The sequence below is a fragment of the Patagioenas fasciata genome, chromosome 8, assembly GCF_037038585.1.
Source record: "Patagioenas fasciata isolate bPatFas1 chromosome 8, bPatFas1.hap1, whole genome shotgun sequence".
Lineage (NCBI taxonomy): Eukaryota > Metazoa > Chordata > Aves > Columbiformes > Columbidae > Patagioenas > Patagioenas fasciata.
In genome coordinates this window covers 36,326,197-36,348,534 of record NC_092527.1, presented here as the reverse complement: position 1 = coordinate 36,348,534, position 22,338 = coordinate 36,326,197, and the positions used below count along the sequence as shown (strand labels likewise).

The following is a 22,338-nucleotide window of genomic DNA, read 5'->3' as shown; positions in this document are numbered from 1 at the left end:
TTCAAAGGAAGGAGGGTTGTAAGCAACACTGGAGAAGAGTGCTTGGAGTACATACGTTTAATGCACATGAAACTTAACTACAGCAATTTAATTTAGATTCCTTCTCTAATCACATATTTATATTAAGACCTCGCTGAAGCCAAATTGAAATTTATATTGCTAGGAGGCAAGGATGATATAAAATCTGAATTATTCATCAACTCAGCAAGAGAAAAAAATTCTCCCAAAAAACCAAATATTGTTCTGGGCTTTATACCAGCTCTGCAATGTGGGGTGAAGATTTAGAAAAGCCATGTCATGGTTTAGCAGCACTTGTAAGGAGACATGTTAAGTCTGAGTCTAACAAATACATCTACGCTCCTTCCTTCCTAAAATATTTTATGCTATATTAGTTTATTTTACTCTTTTGTATCATCAGGGAAGAAGGGTTCTCCAGTTACCAACATGCGGGAGGTGTTGAGACCCTGCAGTTAACTGCAGATTAATCACGGCTGACTCAGTGCTGCAGGTGGATTCCATTAGACCCTTCAACAAGAGAAAAGACATGGGGTAGTCCTCTGGTAGGAGAAAAAGCCCTGGGAAGAAATTTTGGGGGCAGCTAAGCCTGGGAAAAAGTCTTGAGAATGAGCAGGAAGTTTAAATGTGTTGTTTTAGTTAAGAAGACCAAACTTCAAGGAGAACTTTTGACTCTTTTCAAGGAGCACACTACGCTTTAAGGTGGGTAGATATTTTACCAGCTTATTGCAGCTGCTAGTTTAGTACACAAAGCAATGATGGAAGTATAACAATTTAATCTTCTCACAAATAATTCCCTTTTGTCTGCCCTCATATGGCAGCCTGCTGGTGTTGAATGTGTAGGTCCTATAATGCATTTTGAAGTCCTAGGGAGGAAAAAGAAGCAGGAAATTTCAGAACTTCCATTATTAGAACTTCTTTTTTTAGGGTATAATTTTTTGGTATTTGCTGAGATTCTCCTTAAGAGAGCCGATAACTTTGGACAGTTTCTGAGGTAATGGTCTCGGAGATCCTCAGAGACCTATAAAAAGAGAGCAAATGCATGAGTTATTTAAACCCAGGAAAAATACCTCTGAAGAAATCTCATACTCAGACAATGATAAAAAACTCTTTGTTTTTTCTAGTTAGTTCATTAGGAGACCAGAAAAAAGGTCATAATTTTCAACTTGTTTGTTTCTTTTGCTAATGTTTCTTAGGTTCTGTCAAGCATGAAAAAGACCATTCTCTGCAGAGGTGGCAAGGTTATCCTTGACTCTCCTTTTATGCATTGGAAATGGACATTAATAATAAAAGTTGTTTGTGACCTTCAAGCATGGGACACATATTGAAAACAAGAAAAGAATGTGAATATTTAAGTCTGAAAACAGATGTCACGTAGCCAATTTCAATTTCTAATGTAACTCTTCGGTTTTGACCTGCTGTTTGTGTTTGTATGATTTTTGAATGGGTACCTCTCTAAGAGTCAGTTTTAGGAGAGCTAAAGGCAAATTTGATTTTAGCCTTTAGCATTTAGTTTTAGAAGAGTTGCACGTGACTGGTCCTGTCCTATGTATTGCTGAGGACAGTCTGAATCCGGTCAGGTCTACGGCCTTTCAGGGTGCTTGTAGGTATCCCGTAGCTATTTCATGTTAGAAGTGCTCAAGGAGTTTGTGTGATGGGGACGCTTTGACAGAAGAGCAACATTTTTTGCCGCCTTCCCATTTGTGCAAAAGCTGCTGAGAGCTGGGTGTCTTCATGTCTTTAAAAGACTGAACTGAAATCTAACCCAGGCACCTGACTCACATCTTGAGACACAGGCAGTTTGGGTCAAATCTGGATGACTGGCAAGTTTAATTATAGCATTTGATGACTGTTTTACAGCATTTAGGCCTCTTTGAACTTCACAATGGATGACAGTGTTGAAAGGCTGTGAAACAAGTTCAGCTAAAAACGAACCAAAGAGATGACGCTTCCAACACTCCTAGTGGTACCTGGTGTTTATTTGAAGTCTGACATTGCACAAAATTCTAGTGTATCAGTGGCTCTGGGTTTCTGGTTGAAAAGTACCAAATTTCTGTCAAAACTATAGACAATTCCATGGGCATCTGCCTGATTTCAAGCCCCCGCTCCCCTCTTTAAAGATACATTTCCTTTGTTATGTGTTGTATGATCCTGTTTATTGCTGTAATGTAAAAAAGCCAGCAAAGAGTGAGGCAGGGGAGACACAAACTGCATCCTAAGCAGAGGGAAGGATAAACCCATATCTGGCTGGAGAGAACATGGGCACAGAAGTGATGATGGTGGCTGTACCCAAGAGCTGGAGGATGAGATCCCACTTCTGAGATGTTCTGTAGGATTAAATGTGAAAGGTAAAAGAGAGCACACAGAGCAGGACAGTGTCTAATTCACCCAGCCTCAGAAAACCATGAATGCCTGGGGATGCAAAATTTGGGTTCAGGACAGAAACATGATGAATATTCATCTAGCTTTTAATATTTACGTCAAAATACTTCCCGTTAATGGATTCTTCTCAAGCCAAGAGAGCAGACAAAAACAGTAGCTTGAGAAAAACTTTCCAACGCACAGTGGTGGGTTTGAGCCCAGCTATTTGATTTCTGCAATCAATTTAATCCTAGTGAATTCCTGGAGAAGTCACTAATTGAAAAAATAACTACAGCCAAGATAAAGTTAACAGACAACGATGTTCAGTCTCAAAATTTGCACAGTGTCTCCAGAAAATGTGCAATCAGGACAGTTGCAAAAGCTACTGGAAGTTAAGAGTCAGCTGGGCAGAAAGGAGGAATTTGTTACATTTTAGTACAAAACCAGCCTGTGCCTCACAACTGCATAATGTTCTAAACAAACGCAGTGCCCGAGATCTGCCAACAAAGAATTATTCAGCAAGTAATTTCAAAGAAGCGATAGCATTTTCATAAAAAAATAACAAAACGCTTCCTACATCATAAACAGAAAGCAGGGAGAAATTAATTCACCAGATTATCTACCACGGTTTCCCACTGTAAGCACAACTGCTCTGATCCTCTTTAGCAAGTACGCAACTGGAAATGAGAAGCAGAAGATGGAACTGTATCAGCAGCATAGGCAAAGAGATTCTCTTGCATTTTCTTTTGCAAGGGCAGCCAGAATATCAAGCCTGATGTTTAATCAGATGCACCGTTGGCTCAGGAGGGAGAACTGAGAGGCTATTTCAAATTGCTGAAATTGAAAATAATCCACCATAATTCTTGGAATTCCCTCTTCAAAAAACAATGTAGAACTCTTGGGCCAGAAATGCCTGGAATAATGTGTAATAGAGATAGATGGCACACATGAGGATTAAGGTTCTGTATTAAATACACCATAGATATCCACTGTTGTTCTGCGATAAACAGTTTTTAAACTCTCCCTCATCACTGTATCATGTTTTGTGTCCAAGTCCACCCACTCTGAGGATGTTCTATCACAAATTTTCCAGTGCTTGGTTTTGTTTCTTTTAGAGGGTTTTCAGCTCAAAATGTCACGTTTGGAGCTTAAACTTAAAAGTAGCTCCTTTGAGTGCTATACTGGAGTAGAAAGGATTTCTCTCTGAGGACGGTAGCTCCTGTATCGTCCTCTGCATTGTCCTTTTCCCTGTCCTCCCACCTCCTGTGTAGGGTTTGAGAAAGACAGCTGAGAAAAGCAAGCCCAGAATTCTCACTGCTGAAGAAAAAGCCATCAAAGCTGGAACATCTGGCCTCAGAAAACTGTTCCTACATGTCTGATTTGCACTATCTGTACTGCGATCCTGGTGGCTGCTCCAACAGCCCCTCTTCTTGTAGATGATGTCCCTCTCTTCTCTTGCGCTGTTAGTCCACTCTCAGAATAACAAAACTTTTGGGATTAAGGAGCATTTTGCTGATGGGAGCTACCTAGAAGGAGGAATATGATGACCTTGATACATAAAAAAACTGTAAGCCATTTTCACAGAGGAAAGCATGAATTACAGATCTTGGCAAAACCCAATCTAAGAAAAATTCCACCCTTTACCCAGGAGACATCTGAGTTTTAATTATCTCTTGCAGAGTCCCTAGACTTTCCTTCTCTTGTATCTATTTTTGTCTGCTCATTCTAATCAGCCAAGGGACAGTGAAACCAGAATTTGTCCATCACTTCTGTCAGCTTCACAGTATCCTTCCCCACGTGAACTGCTGCTTGGTTAGCGCCCACTTCAAATTCAGGCAGAAAAAATGGTTTCTCAAAGATTAGTCATCCTCATTAGCATTCCCACTGTACTGCTAAGGCAAAGTATTTAATATTAATGACCACTTATATTCCCGCGCTGTTTGTCCTGCATCCGCATTGTTTGGTCTCAACATGGGGAGGAAAGCAAAGCAACAGTGCGGTCTTGTAACCAAAATGGTGCACAGAAAACAAAATGGATTTTCTAATATTCACTAAATCATGGAGAGTGATAAGCAAAACCTACAGTGCATACAGCCACTGAGGGGTGGTGGTGGTTTCGCAAGCGGGAATCTGAGTTGTTTCTGGATTAGGCTCTAACATAGTGCCAGGGGACACTGTGTTGCTGGAGATATCATTATTTCTCTGAGATGTTTTGTCATTTATATCGCACGTTACATTCAATGAGACAACAATGTCCCTGTTCCAAAGAGAGCGAAATCAAAAGGCTGGATTGCAACTTGACCCTAGAGGGGTCTAAGAGGGAATAAAATGTATCTGGTGCACCTTTGAACGGGATTCGCTTGGAGCGCAGGGCTGGGGGAGTTGAGGGCACATCTCCCCAACGCCTGCTCCACCAGCTGTGCAGAGAGGCATGAGAAAGGCTCTGCTCTCCTCACATGCCACACTGCACACAAGGAGTAGAGGCCTAATAATCTTCTTATTCTTGACAGCAGGAAAGGCAGATTGGGTATTGTATGGATATATTGTATGCAGAGGTACTAAAGTTCTTCCCCTGTTCAGCTGCATGCATATGTATTCCAGTCAGATCCCATTTAAAAAGAGACAATAATGAGAAATGATAGAATATCAATAAAAAACAAGGAAAAAGCAAAATCCTGCCTGTTGTTAGAACCCGTAAAACTTAGTTCCTAAGACACAGCATGCAAGACATGATGTTTGACTTAAATTTCTGATTAAATAAATACATTCTGCCTACTGGAAATTCATATCTTGTTTTGATTTGACGAGTGCATCATGATTGATTTCGATTTAGTGCAAGGAAGAATATTCTATTAAAACAGAATTTGTTTGTGGTAAAATTCATTTAAGAAATAATGTGATGTACAGCTGTCTCCCTGGTTTCCAACAAGAACCCCGTGGCTTTCCCCATGGCCTAAGTCTCCTGCAGAATGCTGTCACCAGAATCCTTCCAGGCTTTTCCAGCCTGAAATAACTGCTACTCTTTCCCCAAGAACAGCAGTTTGCCCTGGAAGCTTAATTGACAACTCATTGCAGAACATTTGGGAAAGATACCTGAGGAGGGAAAGCGATTTTCAGGTGAGGGGGATAGTGATTTATCCAAAAAGTTGAATGCAGCCTTAAATTGACCATTAGTATCTCACCAATACAAACCATAGCACTCTTAACTCTTTAATAAATTATTACCCTAGATAATCCACTTACATGCTTTTGTCTAAATACAATCCCAAGACATGTTTTAAAGTTAGCATTTCCAACTGGGCCATCTACTTTCCAGCATCAACAAAAATCAGATACAGTGTGGAAGAGCAAAGCAGTGCCAGGGCTGTGTTAATTATCACAGCATGCAGACAAATACCATTCCTAGTCAAAACTTAAGGGTTATTTAAGTATTGTAGTTTTTTAAATTGTGTACAGAGATAATATGAGCTGGGACTCAGACTAATGACTCTGTAGAGCAGTGATCCCCAACCTTTTCTGACCCCGGACAATAACTCGCTCAGCATTAAGTGTTGTGGGCAGCATCATACTTTATTCTCCCTAATGGCCTTCAGCTCTAACTTTTTAATTTCCTGTAGGTCTCAGCAGTATGAGAAGGTCTCTCAAGCTTTTTGTTGCTCACTAACCCGTGAGCCACGGGCTGGGGACTCATGAGTGAGGGGTGGTGGATGAAGTATTATCTGACTTGGCTGCTGATTTCCCTGCTCGTTATGGTGTGTGGGGGTGGGATATGGACCCCTGTGACCCTAATTGCACGTGGGCTTCTCCTTTTTTTGTAGAAACAAAGTCAATACCTGTGACTCTGCTCACAGGTGTGTACTCGCACACACACACATGTAGCCTCCAGGTGTACCATCAACAAAATTATGTGCCTTCTAAACATCTGACAATTATTTTCGCTTTCTCATTTAAATCCAATAGAATTGCCAGGGCAGGTGGTTGGGGTGGGAAATAAAGTAGTTCCTAAAGCGGCTTGGGGCAGGACGGGCTGACCGAGAGCTCGCTGCAGAGCAGCACAAATCCGTGGCCATCCCTGCACCTCTAATAGATAATATTAAATAATAATGATGCTGATAATAATAACAATATATGTCTACAGAAGTTCCCTTCTCATCTCCAGTAAAGATCTCTCTCCCTTACACAAAAAGTGATGAATTAATTAACGAGACGGGGCTCTCAGCGGGGAGGGGACCCCGTGGGCCCAGCTCCCCGTTACCCCCGGGGAACCCCGGCCTCTCCCCGCCGGCCGGGGGGGGACCCCTCGGTGTTCTCGGCAGCGCCTGCCCCCGGTGACCGGGACGGGAGGGGAGGGGGCGAACCCTGCCCTCTGCCCTGTGACCGCCGCCGGCAGCATGGGGAAGGCGGAAGCGGCGGAGCCGGCCCGTCAGGCCGGGCGGCGGCGCGGGGGGAGTGCGGCGAGAGGCTGAGGCGGGCGGGAGGGACGGAGGGCAGCGCCGTGACGGCCGCGCCGGCCGCGGCAGCCCGGCCCGACACCCCCACGGGGCGCGGCGCGGCCGCGAGTCCCCCCGCCGGCGCTGCCCACCGAGCCGCGAGGGGCAGGGGGAGGCCGCCGGCGGCCTGCGGGGCCTTTCGGGCCGGGCCGCGGCGCTGCGGGCCGGGCTGGGTGGCGGAGAGGCCCTGCCCGGGGGATGCGCTGGGGGCGGCGGGGAGCCGGGCCGGGGGCAGCCGCGGGAGGGGAGGGGGGAGCCCGGCGGCGGGGGGAGGGTCGTGTGGGTGCTGCGGGGGGACCCCGCGGCCCCCGGGCATGGAGCCGCAGGTAGGGCTGCGCGGGGAACGTGAGCAGCGGGGGGTGCCGCCCGCGGCCCGGAGCGCCGGGGGAAGGAGCGGGGTGAGCCCCTGACAGGTGTCTCCGCCGAAAGTGCCCTTTCGCAGCGTCTCGGAGACTTTGAGACTCGGTGTTTGTTGTTATTGCTGCTGCGATCTTCAAAGATGATGCTGGCAGAGCAAGCCCAGAAGTGGTTCCCGACTCACGTGCAAGTTACGGTCCTTCAAGCCAAAGGGCTGAAGCCAAAAGGTAAAAACGGCAGCAACGATGCCTACACCATCATACAGCTGGGCAAGGAGAAGTACTCCACCTCGGTGGCCGAGAAGACCCTGGATCCCATCTGGAAAGAAGAGGCCTCCTTCGAGCTCCCTGGATTACTCATGCAGGAGAATCCAGAAAAATACATCTTGTCCCTGATCGTCATGCACAGGTCGCTGGTGGGGCTGGACAAGTTTTTGGGACAAGTGGCGATAAGTCTGAATGATATATTTGAGGACAAGCAAAGAAGGAAAACAGAGTGAGTGATGGTTAATTTTTGTTTTCATTATAATTTGTGTTACTTGTACACTTGGAGGAGGGAATAGTAGCCTTATTATCAGCATACTTTGAAACTAAATTAGTATGTTTCTTCTGTGGTGTGTTCAAAGCCCCTAACTTGCACAGTTATGTCATTGCGGCCTGACCTCTTGCAGAGAGGTTTGCTGTAATCACAGTCGTGGCTTTGCACAGGGAGGGACTGTCAATAACATCACCATTTTTTGACAAAGTCTTGTGTGCATCACTCATTATGGTCTGTTTTTCTAAAGGGTTTTTCTTAATTCTGCTTAGGGCCATATTATCCTTCAACCTGTATCTCGCTTTGAACCACCTATGAGACTCAGGCTCCCTTGAAGCTTGCTGTCGTTCTCTTTAAAAATGTTTTCCTTCAGTTACTGCAGGAGTCTTTAAATAGTTTATATTTACGCTTTAGTGGTCAACAAACTGTGACTTAGCGAAGGTTTACCACAGCAGCACAGTGTTTTTCTGGTCCTTAGGCCGCGATGCTGCAGGCTGCTCTGTGCCGCAGGCCTCACCAGAGAGGGCTGAAATTTCTGCTGTTGCAGTAGCCTCCATGGTTACCTACATAAGCCTTCATCAAATCGTATTGCTGTTTGCCAGCAAATTCTGGCACTGGAATGCAAGAAGAAAAAGCATCATCACAGCAGTTTATTAGGCTGACCTGCAAATGTGTCTAACTCTGGGTTTTTCAACTGCATTAGTAAAATTGTTACGATTTCTCATGAGGACATGGTTGCACCAAGATGTTGGGTACCAGTGTAATTTATGCTCCAAAGAGCATGGGAATAAACTGTAGGTGTAAGCGTATTGCCGGCGTGCTTGTGACTACGTGATTTCTGTTTGTTTTAGCAGTGCTTGGCCCACAGAGTTGGTCCAAGGACAGTTAGGGATATGTAGGCAGTGATGTATGAGCCCTGACAAATCTTTCTGCAGTGTGGCTAAACATTTCCTGCCTTCAGGTGCCTTTCCTCCTTCAGAGCTTCTCCAGTAGAGCAGAAAGGCTCCTGTGCCCAAATGTCAGGTGTTAGGATCTTGTATTTCTTCTGTTGGTGATGGTGGGTCTATGGTAAGATGCTGGGCTTTGCATCAGAGCGAGCAGTTGGCACCATTGTCCATCGCTAACTGTGCTGGGGAGGCATGAACCTCCAGCAAAGTCGGAGTGGGCAGCTGGGGGCAGAAATCAGTGCAGTAACACCAGCCAGGTCCAGTTCACCACACAACTGTTTCTGCAGAAACCATCTCAAAACTTGGTCCTGCTTACGTGCAGTGGCTGAGGGTGAAGGAGCAGCTGTCCTTGCCCTGGTATTTGGGTATTTTTGTAAATTAATTTTCAGCAAAACAGTATGTTCACCAATCATGTAATAGGAAATCACGTGTCCATGCAGAATCTTATGTGCATTCATGGTCTGAAGCAGTATACTTCTTAATCACTTATCTTTTTCAGGACAAACCAGTTATCTTGATGCAATACATGGTAATGCCTGTAGCCTTAGGGTCTTAATTTCTGTTTACACTTACTCAAGAAGTGCTCTTTAGAGATGCATCTTAAATATTCTTTAATCATCAGTTGTAATTGCCTTGCAAGTCATAGGCAACTGCTCTAGTTTAAATGCTTAGCTGCTCTGCAGAAAAAAAGGTGAATTAATCCAGTAGAAACGCTACTAACCGCAAAAACTTTGTAAGTCTGGGTAGAAATATGTATTCAGAAGCTGGAGGAAAATGTGTAAATTATTCATGTATTACTGTGACTAACAAAACTTCTTTTTGGGGAACCATCTGCTTTTGCACCAATTCTAGTAAAAGTAGTACTGAAGTCTTAAAAAATTATTGCAAAAATTTGCAAGCGAGGTAATTGGCATAGTCCTTGTGCTAGTTAAATAAACATTCGTATCTCTTTGGTATTTTTATGTGGAGTTGTGCTCAGCAGGGCTTTGTAAGCGTTCTTTATTTTTCCATTTATTTCTCTGAAGTGAGAGCGAGGAACTCGCACCGTGTCTCAAAGCCACGGCTGAAGTGACCAGGGCTCCCGAGAAAGCTGCTACAGAACAAGGGGAAGCTTTTCCAAACAGCCCACGTCCTATTTTCGGAAGTTACTTGAGCATTTAAGATTAAAAGTTGATGGGAGTTAGGCTTCTGGAGCTGAACAGCCATACTTGTGAAAGTCTTACGTACATGTAAAAGTGCGGATCGGCGGTTAGTGGGATTTTTGGCAGCACATACTTAATGTGAATTTAAATTCTTATGAGATAGGAGCCACGGAAAGCAGCCCAGTACTTAGAACCTAGAAAATGCCCCTTTTGAAAGTCACTTCTGAAAAAAACAATTCAAAGTCCTTAAGTGTTTAGATGTTTTGGAAAAGTTACCGGGGTTATCTGCTCATGTGCCTTCGTGGAATGCGGGTGTGATGTTGCTGACTCCGTGGAGCTGGAGATGTGGATGCAATATTTGTGTGTGCATGTGGGAGGAGGGCAAACTTTCAAGAGTATATTTGCAAATGTGATTTTAAGCAAAACGCTCTTTCTTACTCTCCTTTTTATTAAATCCTTTTTGATACAAAATATTCCTAGTCCTGTGTTGGCAGTAAACTAAGGGTAATATATTTGGACCTGAAGACCTTTGAGCCGTGACTGTGGTGTGGGAACTGAGATACCCAGTGCCTTTCAAGACCAAGTCCAATGTCTTTATTACCAAAGCATTCTGATGGTTGAAAGCTATATTCATTGTTTCAGAAACACTAATCTGTTTTATTAAGCAATGTTTTTACTTTCAAATATGTTCAACAGGCTTGTGGTGTTATTAAATCCAGAGTTATTTTCTCATGTTGATGTAACCTTAACATTTCTTGCTTTGTTTGGGGATGAATGAGATCCAGTTATTTGATGAAGTGTCTATTGGTAATATTTCTACTTTTTAATATATTTAATAGCTTCCTCTTTCCAACACAGCTGTACATATGGTGCTGTAAGAGACAGACTCAAGAGTCACCAGGGTATTGCAAAAAAGATATTTAATATTCTGCACAATGCTGAACCCTGTCAGCAATTCCCTAGTGCTTTTTTAGTAAGGAGGTACGAGAAGTGAAGGCTACCAGCTGATTTTGAATTCCTAGGAAGACTGTGGGGTGTGTGACATTCAGCTTTTTGTAGTTTTTTTTTTTTTCAATTTAATATTTTATACTTTGGAAGAAAAAAGTTTAAAAAATCACTGCAGCTTCAGAAACGTTATATTTGGGAAGAACAATCCCTTTTTTCTCTACAATTTTTTTGTTACTTGTCACATCTTAACAAAAATACTCTCAGCAGTTAAGTTTTCAGGCAGAGGCCTCATGATAACATTTGCGGGTCTTGTGTTCTAATAAACTTGCTCCGGCACAAGATTTAATGAAACGAAGCAGTATATCTCCTATAATTTGATAGTGAAAATTTTGCACACGCCATCACACAATGCTATTTCGTTTTCTTTCTGAAACTGATTATTTTTCAAATTCTTAAAAGTGAAAACTCCTGGAACTGTGAGATCCAGATGTGGCTCAGATGGTCCCTTACAAGGGCTCTTCCAGAGACCTCAGCCAAAGCATCTGCAGGATCCGAGTTCATTTTCTTTCTCTGTTGGTGCAAAAGTGCCCATCACACTCTGCTAACTTAGTAAATTTATGTCTCTGGCATCTCTGCTGTAGTTGGAAATGGATGGGCTTTTTTTTTACTTCTCCTGCTCTTTTGTCCAGAGTTGAAAACAAGGATCCAGATGCTGAGAGATTTTACTGAGGGTTTTTTAACAGTTCAGAAAGCTTGGGAGATACTGCTTTGTTGGAAGTATATTTAACATAAGTTTTCAGATCTTGGTTTTCTGACATGGTTTTATTTTTTGCAGTAAAATCTTGTGGGTTTTTTTTTTAATTCATCTTGAGAAATACATGACTTTTTTTTTGTCTGCTGTTGCAGAAAAAATATGCCTCTTTTGCTCTTGCAGTTTAAATGTAAATGATGATCAATGAATGTGTTGTTTTAAAGCATATCTACGTTTTTGTAATAATTTCAATTCTGTTATAGTTGCCTTAATGCTGCTGATGATCTGACAATGCGTAACATCAAATTTTTGAATGATGATGGAATTAAAAATATTCATTTACTGACATGTCTTAATTTACTGAAGTATTTTTCAGTAGTTTTTCTTAATGACTGTGCTTATTTTTTATTAATTTATTTTCTTATGTACCAAATGAACATGGCCTTAGAAGAACAAATTTCTTTTAGCTTTCACCATGACGTTACTTATTTCATGGGCATTCGCTTGGTGCTTGTTGCTCTCCAATTCCACACTATTTATTGTCCATTCCTTTAGGAGCTTTTCTGGAGAGCTGGTTTTATTATACGTTCAGCTGATTTAACATACAACGCTTGTCTGGAATGTTATAAATTTGACCAGGGCGGATGATTGTAGAGTTATTTCTTTACAGAAATTTTGTTGGACGAGATATTTTTTTTATTTGTGACTTATTCCCTTTCTCCTTGGTTTCTTTAATACCTCAACACCCCTCCAATCGCAGCAGTGTTGTACAAAATGTTTATTTGAGCATAGTCCAGCGAAGGAATCTTGGCCTTATCCGAGATGCTTCTCCTCTGCTTACATCGATCCTATAAAATAGTCTAAAACAGCTTCTCAGCAACAAACAGAATTAACGATTGACCACGATCAATACCCCTGTGTTGTATGCACTTATTCCTTAGTGCTGCTGAGCTTCCTGGAAGATCTGAAAATTGTGGGACTTCTTCCAAATGAAGGTGAATTCCTTCCTGGCAGCCTCTCTCTTGTGTAGGGACAAGCAAGAGATGGATGCTCGAGTTGGTACCTTCAAATACAATGTGAATTAGGAACAAGTAAACAGATAGTATATATCATGGGCTCAGTGCTTGTTAATGAACAGCACCTTTTAAAAAATAATTCTACAAAACAACACTTTATAGCTGTTACTTACTATCTTTGAGTCTTAAATTTCGTTTAAACCAGAAAACTGCACTTTAGATTATTTCACGTGATTAAATAGTAGTGGAAGCGGCAGGCTGGAACAGAAATTATCAACATGTTGTGGTTGAAGTAAGAGAAAAAACTTGTTCCGCTCCAGTCAAAAGTGGGAAGAGGAATAATTCAGAAATTTGTTAAAGGCACAGAAGTAATGAGCCTGGAGGATCCATACAGATTTGTGTTGCTGCTTTCATGGTACCACTCAGTAAATGTAATAAAAAAGAAAGAAAATTAGTAGTGAGGAACAGAAGAGAAAGATGGTTATGGGAAAAACTGTAAGTTGTGCCCAATTGTAGCTTTATGGGAATATAGCAATATTTTCAAATTATCTAGTAATATTCCCAGCATTTACACTTTGACAACAAATGCAAGCACATCCTCTAAATGAGTCATAATTCTGAGTCAGTCTGAGTGCCATCTGGATTGAAATATTTCTCTCTTTTCTGTGTATACATCCATGCTTGTACACACACTCAACAACTGGCCTTACTTCTCATACCTTCAGTTATTTTGTTTCTAAGATAAAAGTTTTCACACATAGTTTTTAGCCAAAACAATAAGTGAACTAAGACCACGTTAATGACTTCGATTCCAGTTGATGTTAGTTAAACCCTTAGGAAGAGTGTTGTGACGTGTGTCAGTTCCCACGTGTTTTGCGGTGTTACATGTCACTCTGTAATATTTATTTTTAAACTCTACTTTGTATATCTCATTTCAGTTGGCTTCCAGAAAGTAATAGTATTCCTCTTTGCGAATGTCATCGCTTGTTTTAATAAATAATCTGTTTTCTTCTACATTTCATACACAACGTAGACTGTGCTCAGCCCCTTGCCTTAGTTTTCCTGCTTACTGACTTGAAGGGCAGTCTCTTGATATGGTGTCTGGGTGATTTATCACAAAACATACTTCTACATTTTTCAAAGTACATCTGCTGCTAATGAAAATTTTAGTTCTGGGCTTTGGATGTTGTTTTTTATCCATTAGCTGTGGACATTTGTGTTAGTGGAATTTCACGAAGCGAGTTTCTTCAGTGTGTCCAGCTTGAGCGTAGTAACCTGAGATGAAAAGTACTTCTTTCCCCTGACAGCTGGTGGACATGTTCTGTCATTGTGATTTTGGTAGTTTTAGAAGGTAGGAAATTCTCCTCATCCCTGTGATTGAAGCTGCTTAGCTGATTTTTCTCGTAAAATCAAGGTTAGAAGCCTTGTGGATGCTGTGATGATTTTGTGGCTTTTTGCAGAATTCCTTCAGTAATTCATGAATTGAAACCAAGATTTTGCAAAAGTCTTTGGGTCCAATCTAATGATTTCATCAAAGCAAAATCAGATCAGTTCAGCAGACATTTGCAGGTAGAGTGAAGGCAGAGCGGTGTATTTGAGAAGCAGCAAAATGAGTGAGAAAATTCCTTTAGTAATTTCCATCTTCCGCACTGACAAGAAGATGGAGTCAGAAGGTCGTCTGTCATGCACAGGCTTAATGCGCCAGCTAGAAGACATCTGATTCATGTTGAAATTAGAAGACAAGTATCCCAGTGGTTTTGGAGGGCATTAAAGTTTTAAGTATATGATTAAAATGTAATTAAAATTACACAGTGTTTTTTCTTACTCATACTATTTTTCTTATCCATACTGTCAACCCGACCTGCTCACTGTTACATGGTGAGCAGAACAGGTTGAGGGATGCTAAGGCTTAGAACTGTCAAATTCCATGGCAGATTTGGAGGAGAAGACATCATAACATCAGCTTCCTGCAATTAGGAGAAATGAGAGATTGTTTTCAAAATATTTATTGAATGCAGGATGAAGAGTGCAATGAGAATAGTGTAGATGAGCTAAGGTGAGTTGGAAAACCACGTTCATGGGAAGAAAATGAAATCAGGAAAAGAGGAGGAGAACAGGTGAAGAAATTGTGTTGGAAATATGTTTGTAGATCACTATATGTTTAGATGGAAAAGGCAGGCCAGAATTTTGTAACTTGCTCATTAATAGTAATTTAGTTTTCTCCTTCACTCTTCCAGTCTACCTTTTTTAAGGTAAAGCGTTCAGTATTGCTGATAGTGTGCAATTTACTTTAATAGTGTGCAGAAGATGGTTACTGTCTTTCAGAGAAATAAGGGAGTTTGCTAATTGTAGGTATGGCCAAAGCTGAGTAATCTGCTCATGGTTAGACAATAGCCATGTTTCTTTAGACAGAGGTTTAGTTTTTCAGGGCTGACTGGGCAGCAGGATTTTTCAGCCTTGAATGTTGATGTTCTCTTTACATTTTCCAAAAAATTGTGAGCGTACAGAGTGGCAATTTATATAATACTTACAAAATAAAAACTATCAGAAACCTGTGCGAGACAGGTGAAGCCCATTAGCGCACTCAAAAACAGATGAGAAAAAGAAGCAAGGGTTGTTCTGATGGAAACCATAGGGGAAAAGTCAAGATTAGAAGGTGTACGGAGGACGTTGTCCTACAAAACATTTGAAGGTGAGAGCAAGAAGTATGAATGTGATTCGGAAGGCAATGGCACTTCCTTTGAAGTTGGGAAAATTTGCCAGACTTTGTACAAGGTCTGTTTAAATAAGGACTGTCTGCAAGACTGGATGTAATATTTGGTTATTAAATAAAAGGGCATCTGCTCTCGTAAAAGCCACCCTGTTTTGTTCGTGTATGTTATTGGCTATTTTCCTACTTTGTACTGGCTTTCTATAGAATAAGCTCATGGCAGCCTGACAAATGGAGCATTTATTGTGGCTAAAAGTACTGTAAACAAAACCAAAATAGCAAGTTTTATTGGCTTTTATAATGCATTACAATTTTTTAAATTGGCAGCGGTATAGTGGAATTTAGTATTTTAGGACCCAAATGTTATCTGAAAACAGTGGACTTCATTTTCCAATTCTTTTTTTCTGTTATATACAGCGCTGGTTTTTTCTATTTGTTGCTCACGCCCATGTGTTGTAGAAACAGATTCTAATAAGAAACATTTACAGACTCAGTTGCTCATTCACGTGCAGCTCCACACAAATGCGTTGCCTGTATTTGTTCTCATCTGTTTTAAAAAAAAAGTAATTATTTGCCTTTGAATTTGAAAAAAATCATTATTTGAGTCTGCTTCTCATATTGTCTTGTTATGAGCTGAAGCATATGGAACCTTCATTATGACTAAAACAAGATAAACTCTCCAAGGTAACAAAGAAACCTCCTTGAAATGCCTACGAAAATTAAATATCCGTGTTTTAGACCAAGATTTGATCCAGCAATCATTATTCAAATAGAAATTCCACTGAAGTCCAGAGTTTTGCTGGAGTAAAGAGTTGATGATTAAATTCTGTTGGAACCAGTAGTAGACCCGGGCCTGGTCCCAGCAGGCTCTGTCCCTTCATGGCTGTGGTACCTTCCTAGGGCAAGGCGAGTTTCTTTGTTTTCCCAGCTGAACTTATTTTTAGTGTGAAGTTCTTCAAACTCTACCTTGAAAACAAATGTCCAGGCTGCAAAAGTAATGTGTATTAGTTGTGTGCTGGAATTCTCCTTCAGAGCTGGCGAATGTCAAAGTAGAATGTGGAGGTATGCCATGAGGTGAGAGCTGGTAGTGGCACAGCGTGGTTGTTGATTCGTGATAAAAATATCAATAATTGAGTTAAGCTTTAAAAGAAAAGGCTTTCTTCATATTGTGCTACAAGTTTGCAAGCATCGTATATCAGTCCTAAGTATAATAGAAACATGAAAATTTAGCAGTTTTATCAGAAATAGAGTATTAATGTTCGAGACCTGTGAGGGGAGGGAAAGAGGGAGAAGAAGAATATGTTTTATTACAGTGCAGGCTGAGCCATTAAATTTCAGTGTCAAAACCAGAGATCCTCTACCTATGAATCCTCTTAAAACACTCATAAGCCTTATTTATATTTATGTTTATTCTTAGTATCTAAGGAATCATTGTGAGGACTTTCTCAGTTTCAGGGAGTTTTTTGACTTGGAGGTTTTTTTCTGCACAGGCAAGATCTGTCAGGTTGAGATTTATAAGCAAGGGCTTGCTCATTATGGCTATGTATTCTGGTTTTTTTTTGGAGAATATATGAACACATTTTCTTTTAAAGAAAGTAGGCTATCTTATCTTCCAGGATTTGTGATGTATCACAAAAAAAGATTTACTCTTAGTGCTGTTGTGTGTGTTTTCTGTAATGACTCTATAGATGAATTAAAGAGTTTCTGGAATCAGTTACCAAGAAGTGAAACATTATTAACTACGAGGAAAAATGATCCATCTTCTTCAGACACATAACGTATTTCAGGTTTTGTGTTTCATTTAAAATACATAAATGGAATTACCTCACAACAGAAGAAAAACTGTCCTCCTAAAGGTTTAATTGTCCTCCTACCAGTCTGAACTTCTGGATCTACTGGTCTGGATTCATGTTGTCCAAGACAGAGAAGGTCTGATATTTCTCCATTATTCTGGTTTAGTAAAAAACATCTTGGACATCACAAAACAACAAAAAAGTTATAATACTCTTTATCCTTTTGTTATTTCTTTGGCAGATCACTTTTACAAATACAGGGTGTTTCAAGAAGGTGGACCCAATTTCAAAGTAATTTCAATTTGAAATTGGGTCCATCTTTTTGAAACACCCTGTATTTTCTCGGCTCAAAAAATAGTACCCCTGCCTGAAAATCTGATTTCAGCCATCACCTTTGAAAATATTTATGAAATCTGAAAGGAAATGGAGGGTTATTTTTCTCCTTTCCTGACCTTGTTTTCCGTATTTGGCGGTATTGAATAATGTATGTGCATCTGTGCTGATAAGCAATTTCATTTCTTAGTCTCCAGTTCAAAAGTTACTTCATGGTGATAATACACTGTTGCATTAGCACACATTTCTCCTGGCAGTGGCTTTAGAGCAATTCTTTGGAGCTGGTGAATCTGAAATATGCCCTTGTGCCGTTTTTGAAATGGGAAAGGGCTGTTGGTGATGTGTGTGGGGAAGTATTTGTCTTGTGGTCATTTGTTCAGGTGAAGCTGTAGAAGGGAGATTGAGCGGTAATTCTGCAGATACTTCCATGAGACAGCAGAGCAAAATAGGGAATGAATAAGACGCTTGGATAATCATAAAGCCTTTGTTGGACCTGGCAAGGAAGGACACTTGGTGCTTTGAAACAGATGATCACAGCTTCGATCTCTTTTCAAGGAGTGGGGGGTTTATGTCGTGGTTCCAAAGGCTGTGGAGGTATTTCTGAAGTTAGTCCCACCGGTGACCTGCAGAAGGGACAGCTGTTAGATACACCTACGTGTTCTGCCACCGGTACTTGTGGAGTCAACGGTAGGAGGGGTTGCAGTTGCAGAACCAAAATGATAATTGACTATTCAGGAGTCTCAGGTGTTTCTGTGATAGTGCAGTTGACACAAATCTTAAGCAGTGGTTAGAAGGAGAGGGCATAGAGGAAGAATGTTGCTAACGTATAAACCTGAGCGTAATCAAAGGAGAAAATGTTACTAGATGAATTATTTGCTGCGTAGTATACATTCAGGTAATATACATCAGTGCTTGAAAAGTAAAAAATGTTCTTTTAAATAGCAAAATAAGATGTATTCGTATTTATAGTTAACATTAGATACAAGTTCTCCTTTGTAAGCAGGTAGGAACCCATTAACTTTGATGAAGTTTTAGTAAGCACCATGGAATCGACTTTTGTTCTTGAAACAGGTAAAGAGTACAAAGAGTTTATTGCTTAGTTAATTTTCTCTTCAAAACAAGTACAGACAAAAAAGTTTATCAGTACAGGAATGTATTAACTTTTAGTATAGAATTTGGTTTGAATGTTTTAAATTATATGAGCTAAGTACATTAACCAACTAACCAGCGTTTAGCCTCCAGAAAACACAACTTACTTTTTTTTTCTCCTTTAAGGTGGTTTCGCCTGGAGTCCAGACAAGGAAAGAGAACTAAAGATAGAGGAGAAATAAAGGTCAATATTCAGTTTATGAGGAATAACATGACAGCAAGTATGTTTGATTTGTCAATGAAGGACAAAACGAAATCCCCTTTTGCTAAACTAAAAGACAAAATGAAGGGTCGAAAAAATGACGGGACGTTTTCGGATACATCGTCTGCAATCATCCCAAGTACTCACATACCTGATGCAAACATGGAGGTATGTACTGGTGAAGTACAAATGAAATCAAAACCAAAAAAGCCTTTCCTTTTGGGACCTCAGCGGTTATCCTCGGCTCATTCGATGTCAGATTTAACGGGACCGCACGTCTCCTCCGAAAAAGTGAAGTCCAGCACAGTTGGCTACCCTTATCTTTTCAGGCGTCAGCTGGACTCTTTTGGTTCGGTTGATGAAGGCGGTAAGTAAAACTAATGGCCACAATAATGACAGTTTGCTGCCATTGGAGCATTCAAGAATCTGTTTCTTTAGGTTATGAAGCAATTTAAAGGCCAAAAAGTTAAGAATGATCGCAGGCATGGTTTCTTTTTTACACTTCCATTCGTTGATGGTAACTCATAACCACTGTTTCTGAGCATAAGAAAGAGCTTATATTCGTCATAACTTATGGTAATTTAGCATTTTTCTTATATCCTCATTTGAGAGTATCTTATAGAAACATTGCATTCTAGAAGGACCTATAGGCAAAACAACATCTTGTAAAAATAATCTGTTTAAAAAGTTGAAAACAATCACCAAAGCTTTAAACCAGATTTATACAAAAGACTGAAAACACTTTACATTGTTCAAAGTTATTGTTCAGCAACAGACTACTGTTGCTTTCTGGAATGGCACACTAGTCAGAGCTGTTTTGTTTGCAGAACTTAGTTTTCACGCAGTTTGCTGTAGTGTCTATCCATAAACACTTCTGAATCGCAAAGTCAAGGCCACAGCTGTTCAGTTTTTTTAAAAATACCTTAGTTAATCAGCAATGTTTTGAACTGAGACTTCATTGCAAAGCTTCTAGACCTGAGATAAAATGCGTTCTCTGCCTGTCATAAACTATGAAGTAGTATCTCGTTGATAATATACTAATGACAGATTGTTTGCAGGGAGTCTAAAATCTCCACACAGAAGGACATTGAGTGTTGATACTTCCAAACTGAACCAGCTTGACAGCACAGGTGATGAAACTGCACTTGAAGCCCAAAATGACCCATTTACCAATGTGAGTGCTTCGTTACCCCAAAAATTTGCTACGTTGCCAAGACAGAAGAACCCGTTTGAAGAAAGCCCAGCAACATGGGATCAAAACATAAGTCTGTTCTCTAGACCTGTTGACATCAGAAAAGAAATTAGAAAAGAGAAAAAAGAGAAAGTTAGTCTTTTTGAAAGAGTGACTGGAAAAAAAGATAGCAAGAGGTCAGATAAACTCAGCAATGGGGGATCAGAGAGTTCGACTGACTTGAAATCGCCGAGTGCGTTTGGTGAAACTCATCAGGAGAGTTTTGATTGTGAATTGACTAATCCGTTTGTGACGAACTTCAAGCCTACAAGCACGTTGCCATCTTCAAGGTAGGTTTTTGCTGTGTTTTGATCTGATATCTTGAACATGTTATATAATTGAAAATGTGAAGTTTCGAGGAACACAGTCTATGTGCTTTGTATACATTTATATCATTGCTTATCTGTTTCTAAGTAAAAGTGATGAACTTCTTATATAGTTTGATCTTTTCTTACTTCATTGTGAAGTTACATTTATATTACTAATATGTACTGTGAATGCTCTTGGGTATTTGTATTTGTGGAGGACCTTTTTCTTGCTTCAGAATAGGTTGTTCCCGAAAGTCTTTTGCTTTCACTGGACACTCACTGCTAATTATTGCACTGCCCTAAGTCTGGGTTTTAGAGAGAAAGGTTTCAACTCTAAGGGAAAGATGAAACAGAATAAATAAAAGGGTGAAGAAAATGGGAGTAATGAAAACAATGGATGTCACCGTTTGGGAAGAAAATAGATTTAGATTCTGTACATTAGAGGACAGAATTAAAACCCATTCTTTTTCTAAATGGGAATACCCACATGGGCACTTACCACACTTGGATTTGTTTGGCTCACTAGAGCTTTGCTCAGTTGTGATGTGTTTAAGTTGTTGCACAAGGCAGCAGTTTATGTGGTAAGCAGAGCGAATTAAGTTACTGGGGCTAATAAGAAACTTTGGTTTTAATAATCCATTGTAATCTTTCTTTGTCTGTCAACATTTTACCTGTTTTCCTTATTAAAAAAATGTATATCCCACAGTTAGTGTCCTTTCTGGCTGTTGTTTGCTAGTGAAGAAGATACGTGGTCTCTCTCTTTTCTCTCTCTCCACGTATACATCCTCCCCGTATACTGTTCCCAGTAGGTAAACATTTAAGCAGTTAATTATTTAACGTATGTTGATTTGCATTCTTATTTTTTTCCGTGTATTAATACCAGAAATTAAGAGTCCTTTTTTTTTCAAGATAATGATTCATTTCTATTCAATGACTTAAATTTGGTAGAAATTAAATTAAAAAAATGGAAACGTCTCCAAAACATCTCCAAACTGGAATTTTAAGGTTGTAAAGTAAATGACTTGTTTCAAATGGAAGGCTGATTCTAACAAATTTGCCTTTTGCCTGCCTATTAAATCCTTAATTAATAACACAGTAATATTTTTTTTAAGGTAATTTGTTTCTTGTTACCTTGTTCTTTAAGATTTTGGAACAGATTTAATGCATTGTATCCCAGCTCAGTTTTACTCATAGGTTAGAATGCATGCACTCCTGATTTAAACTTACAATCATTTTCCCAACAAAACTAGTTGTGAATGTGAATTAGATAAATGAACTGAAATGGAACTGCTATAGAAAAGTTTGGTTGCTAGAAGCTCGTACAGACTTCAATGAATTATCTTCTTAGTGTCTTCTACAAGTCAACTCAGTTCCTAGTGTCTTAAATAACATGTTTACAGACAGCCTTAGATTATTATTTATTTAATAAAGGATTTCTCTAGATTAGAGTAAGGTTAGGATGTGGCTTGGTTTGTCAGAAGTTAAACTTCCATTTAAATAAGCTCCTTTAAAGAGAAGTAATTTAAATAACAATTAAAATTACATAGCATCTAATTTTTTTTAAATGAAAAAATGTATTCAGGCAGATGGTAGATACAAGTAGTGAAATCTTTTGAAGTTCTTGAATGCAGCAGATCTTGATAAATATAAATCTTTAACGGTAATCACGATGGACTTTTTTTCTCTTTATTTTGTAATTAAAAAGCTCATCACAGTGCCCATTCAGAAGGGCTCTAGTCATTTGTTCCCCGTCTTTGTATGAGTCTCTTTTACTAGTTCTTGACTTTTATGTAAACAGAAACTTTTGATAAGGCAAATAGATATTCTGTTATTTTCAAAAAGCCAAAAATAGTAAACATTCTGATTTTTTTCCTATAAGACAGCTGTTTATGGAATAATATCTAGCATGCAATAATTTAAATTAGAAGCTCTAGATTTTTATATGCTCCAGTATTATGTACTGTGAGAACCTTTTAGAATAACTTCACTTTCTTTCAAATGTGTATTGTGCAATGATTTTCTTTTGAAGTGGAAACTAATACAAAATGTGC

The 22,338-nt window shown here is 39.9% G+C and overlaps 1 protein-coding gene across 1 annotated transcript in view; it reads left to right on the top strand.

Moving 5' to 3' along the window:
* Positions 1–7,139: 7,139 nt before the first annotated feature.
* Positions 7,140–22,338, top strand: part of RAB11FIP2 (RAB11 family interacting protein 2) — a 33,279-nt gene continuing 18,080 nt past the window's right edge. Inside the window, exons 1-3 of the mRNA XM_065843385.2 lie at positions 7,140–7,718; positions 18,673–19,115; positions 19,807–20,269. Coding sequence (XP_065699457.1) covers positions 7,366–7,718; positions 18,673–19,115; positions 19,807–20,269 — 1,259 coding nt within the window. The 5' untranslated portion in view covers positions 7,140–7,365. The remainder of the gene's footprint in view (positions 7,719–18,672; positions 19,116–19,806; positions 20,270–22,338) is intronic.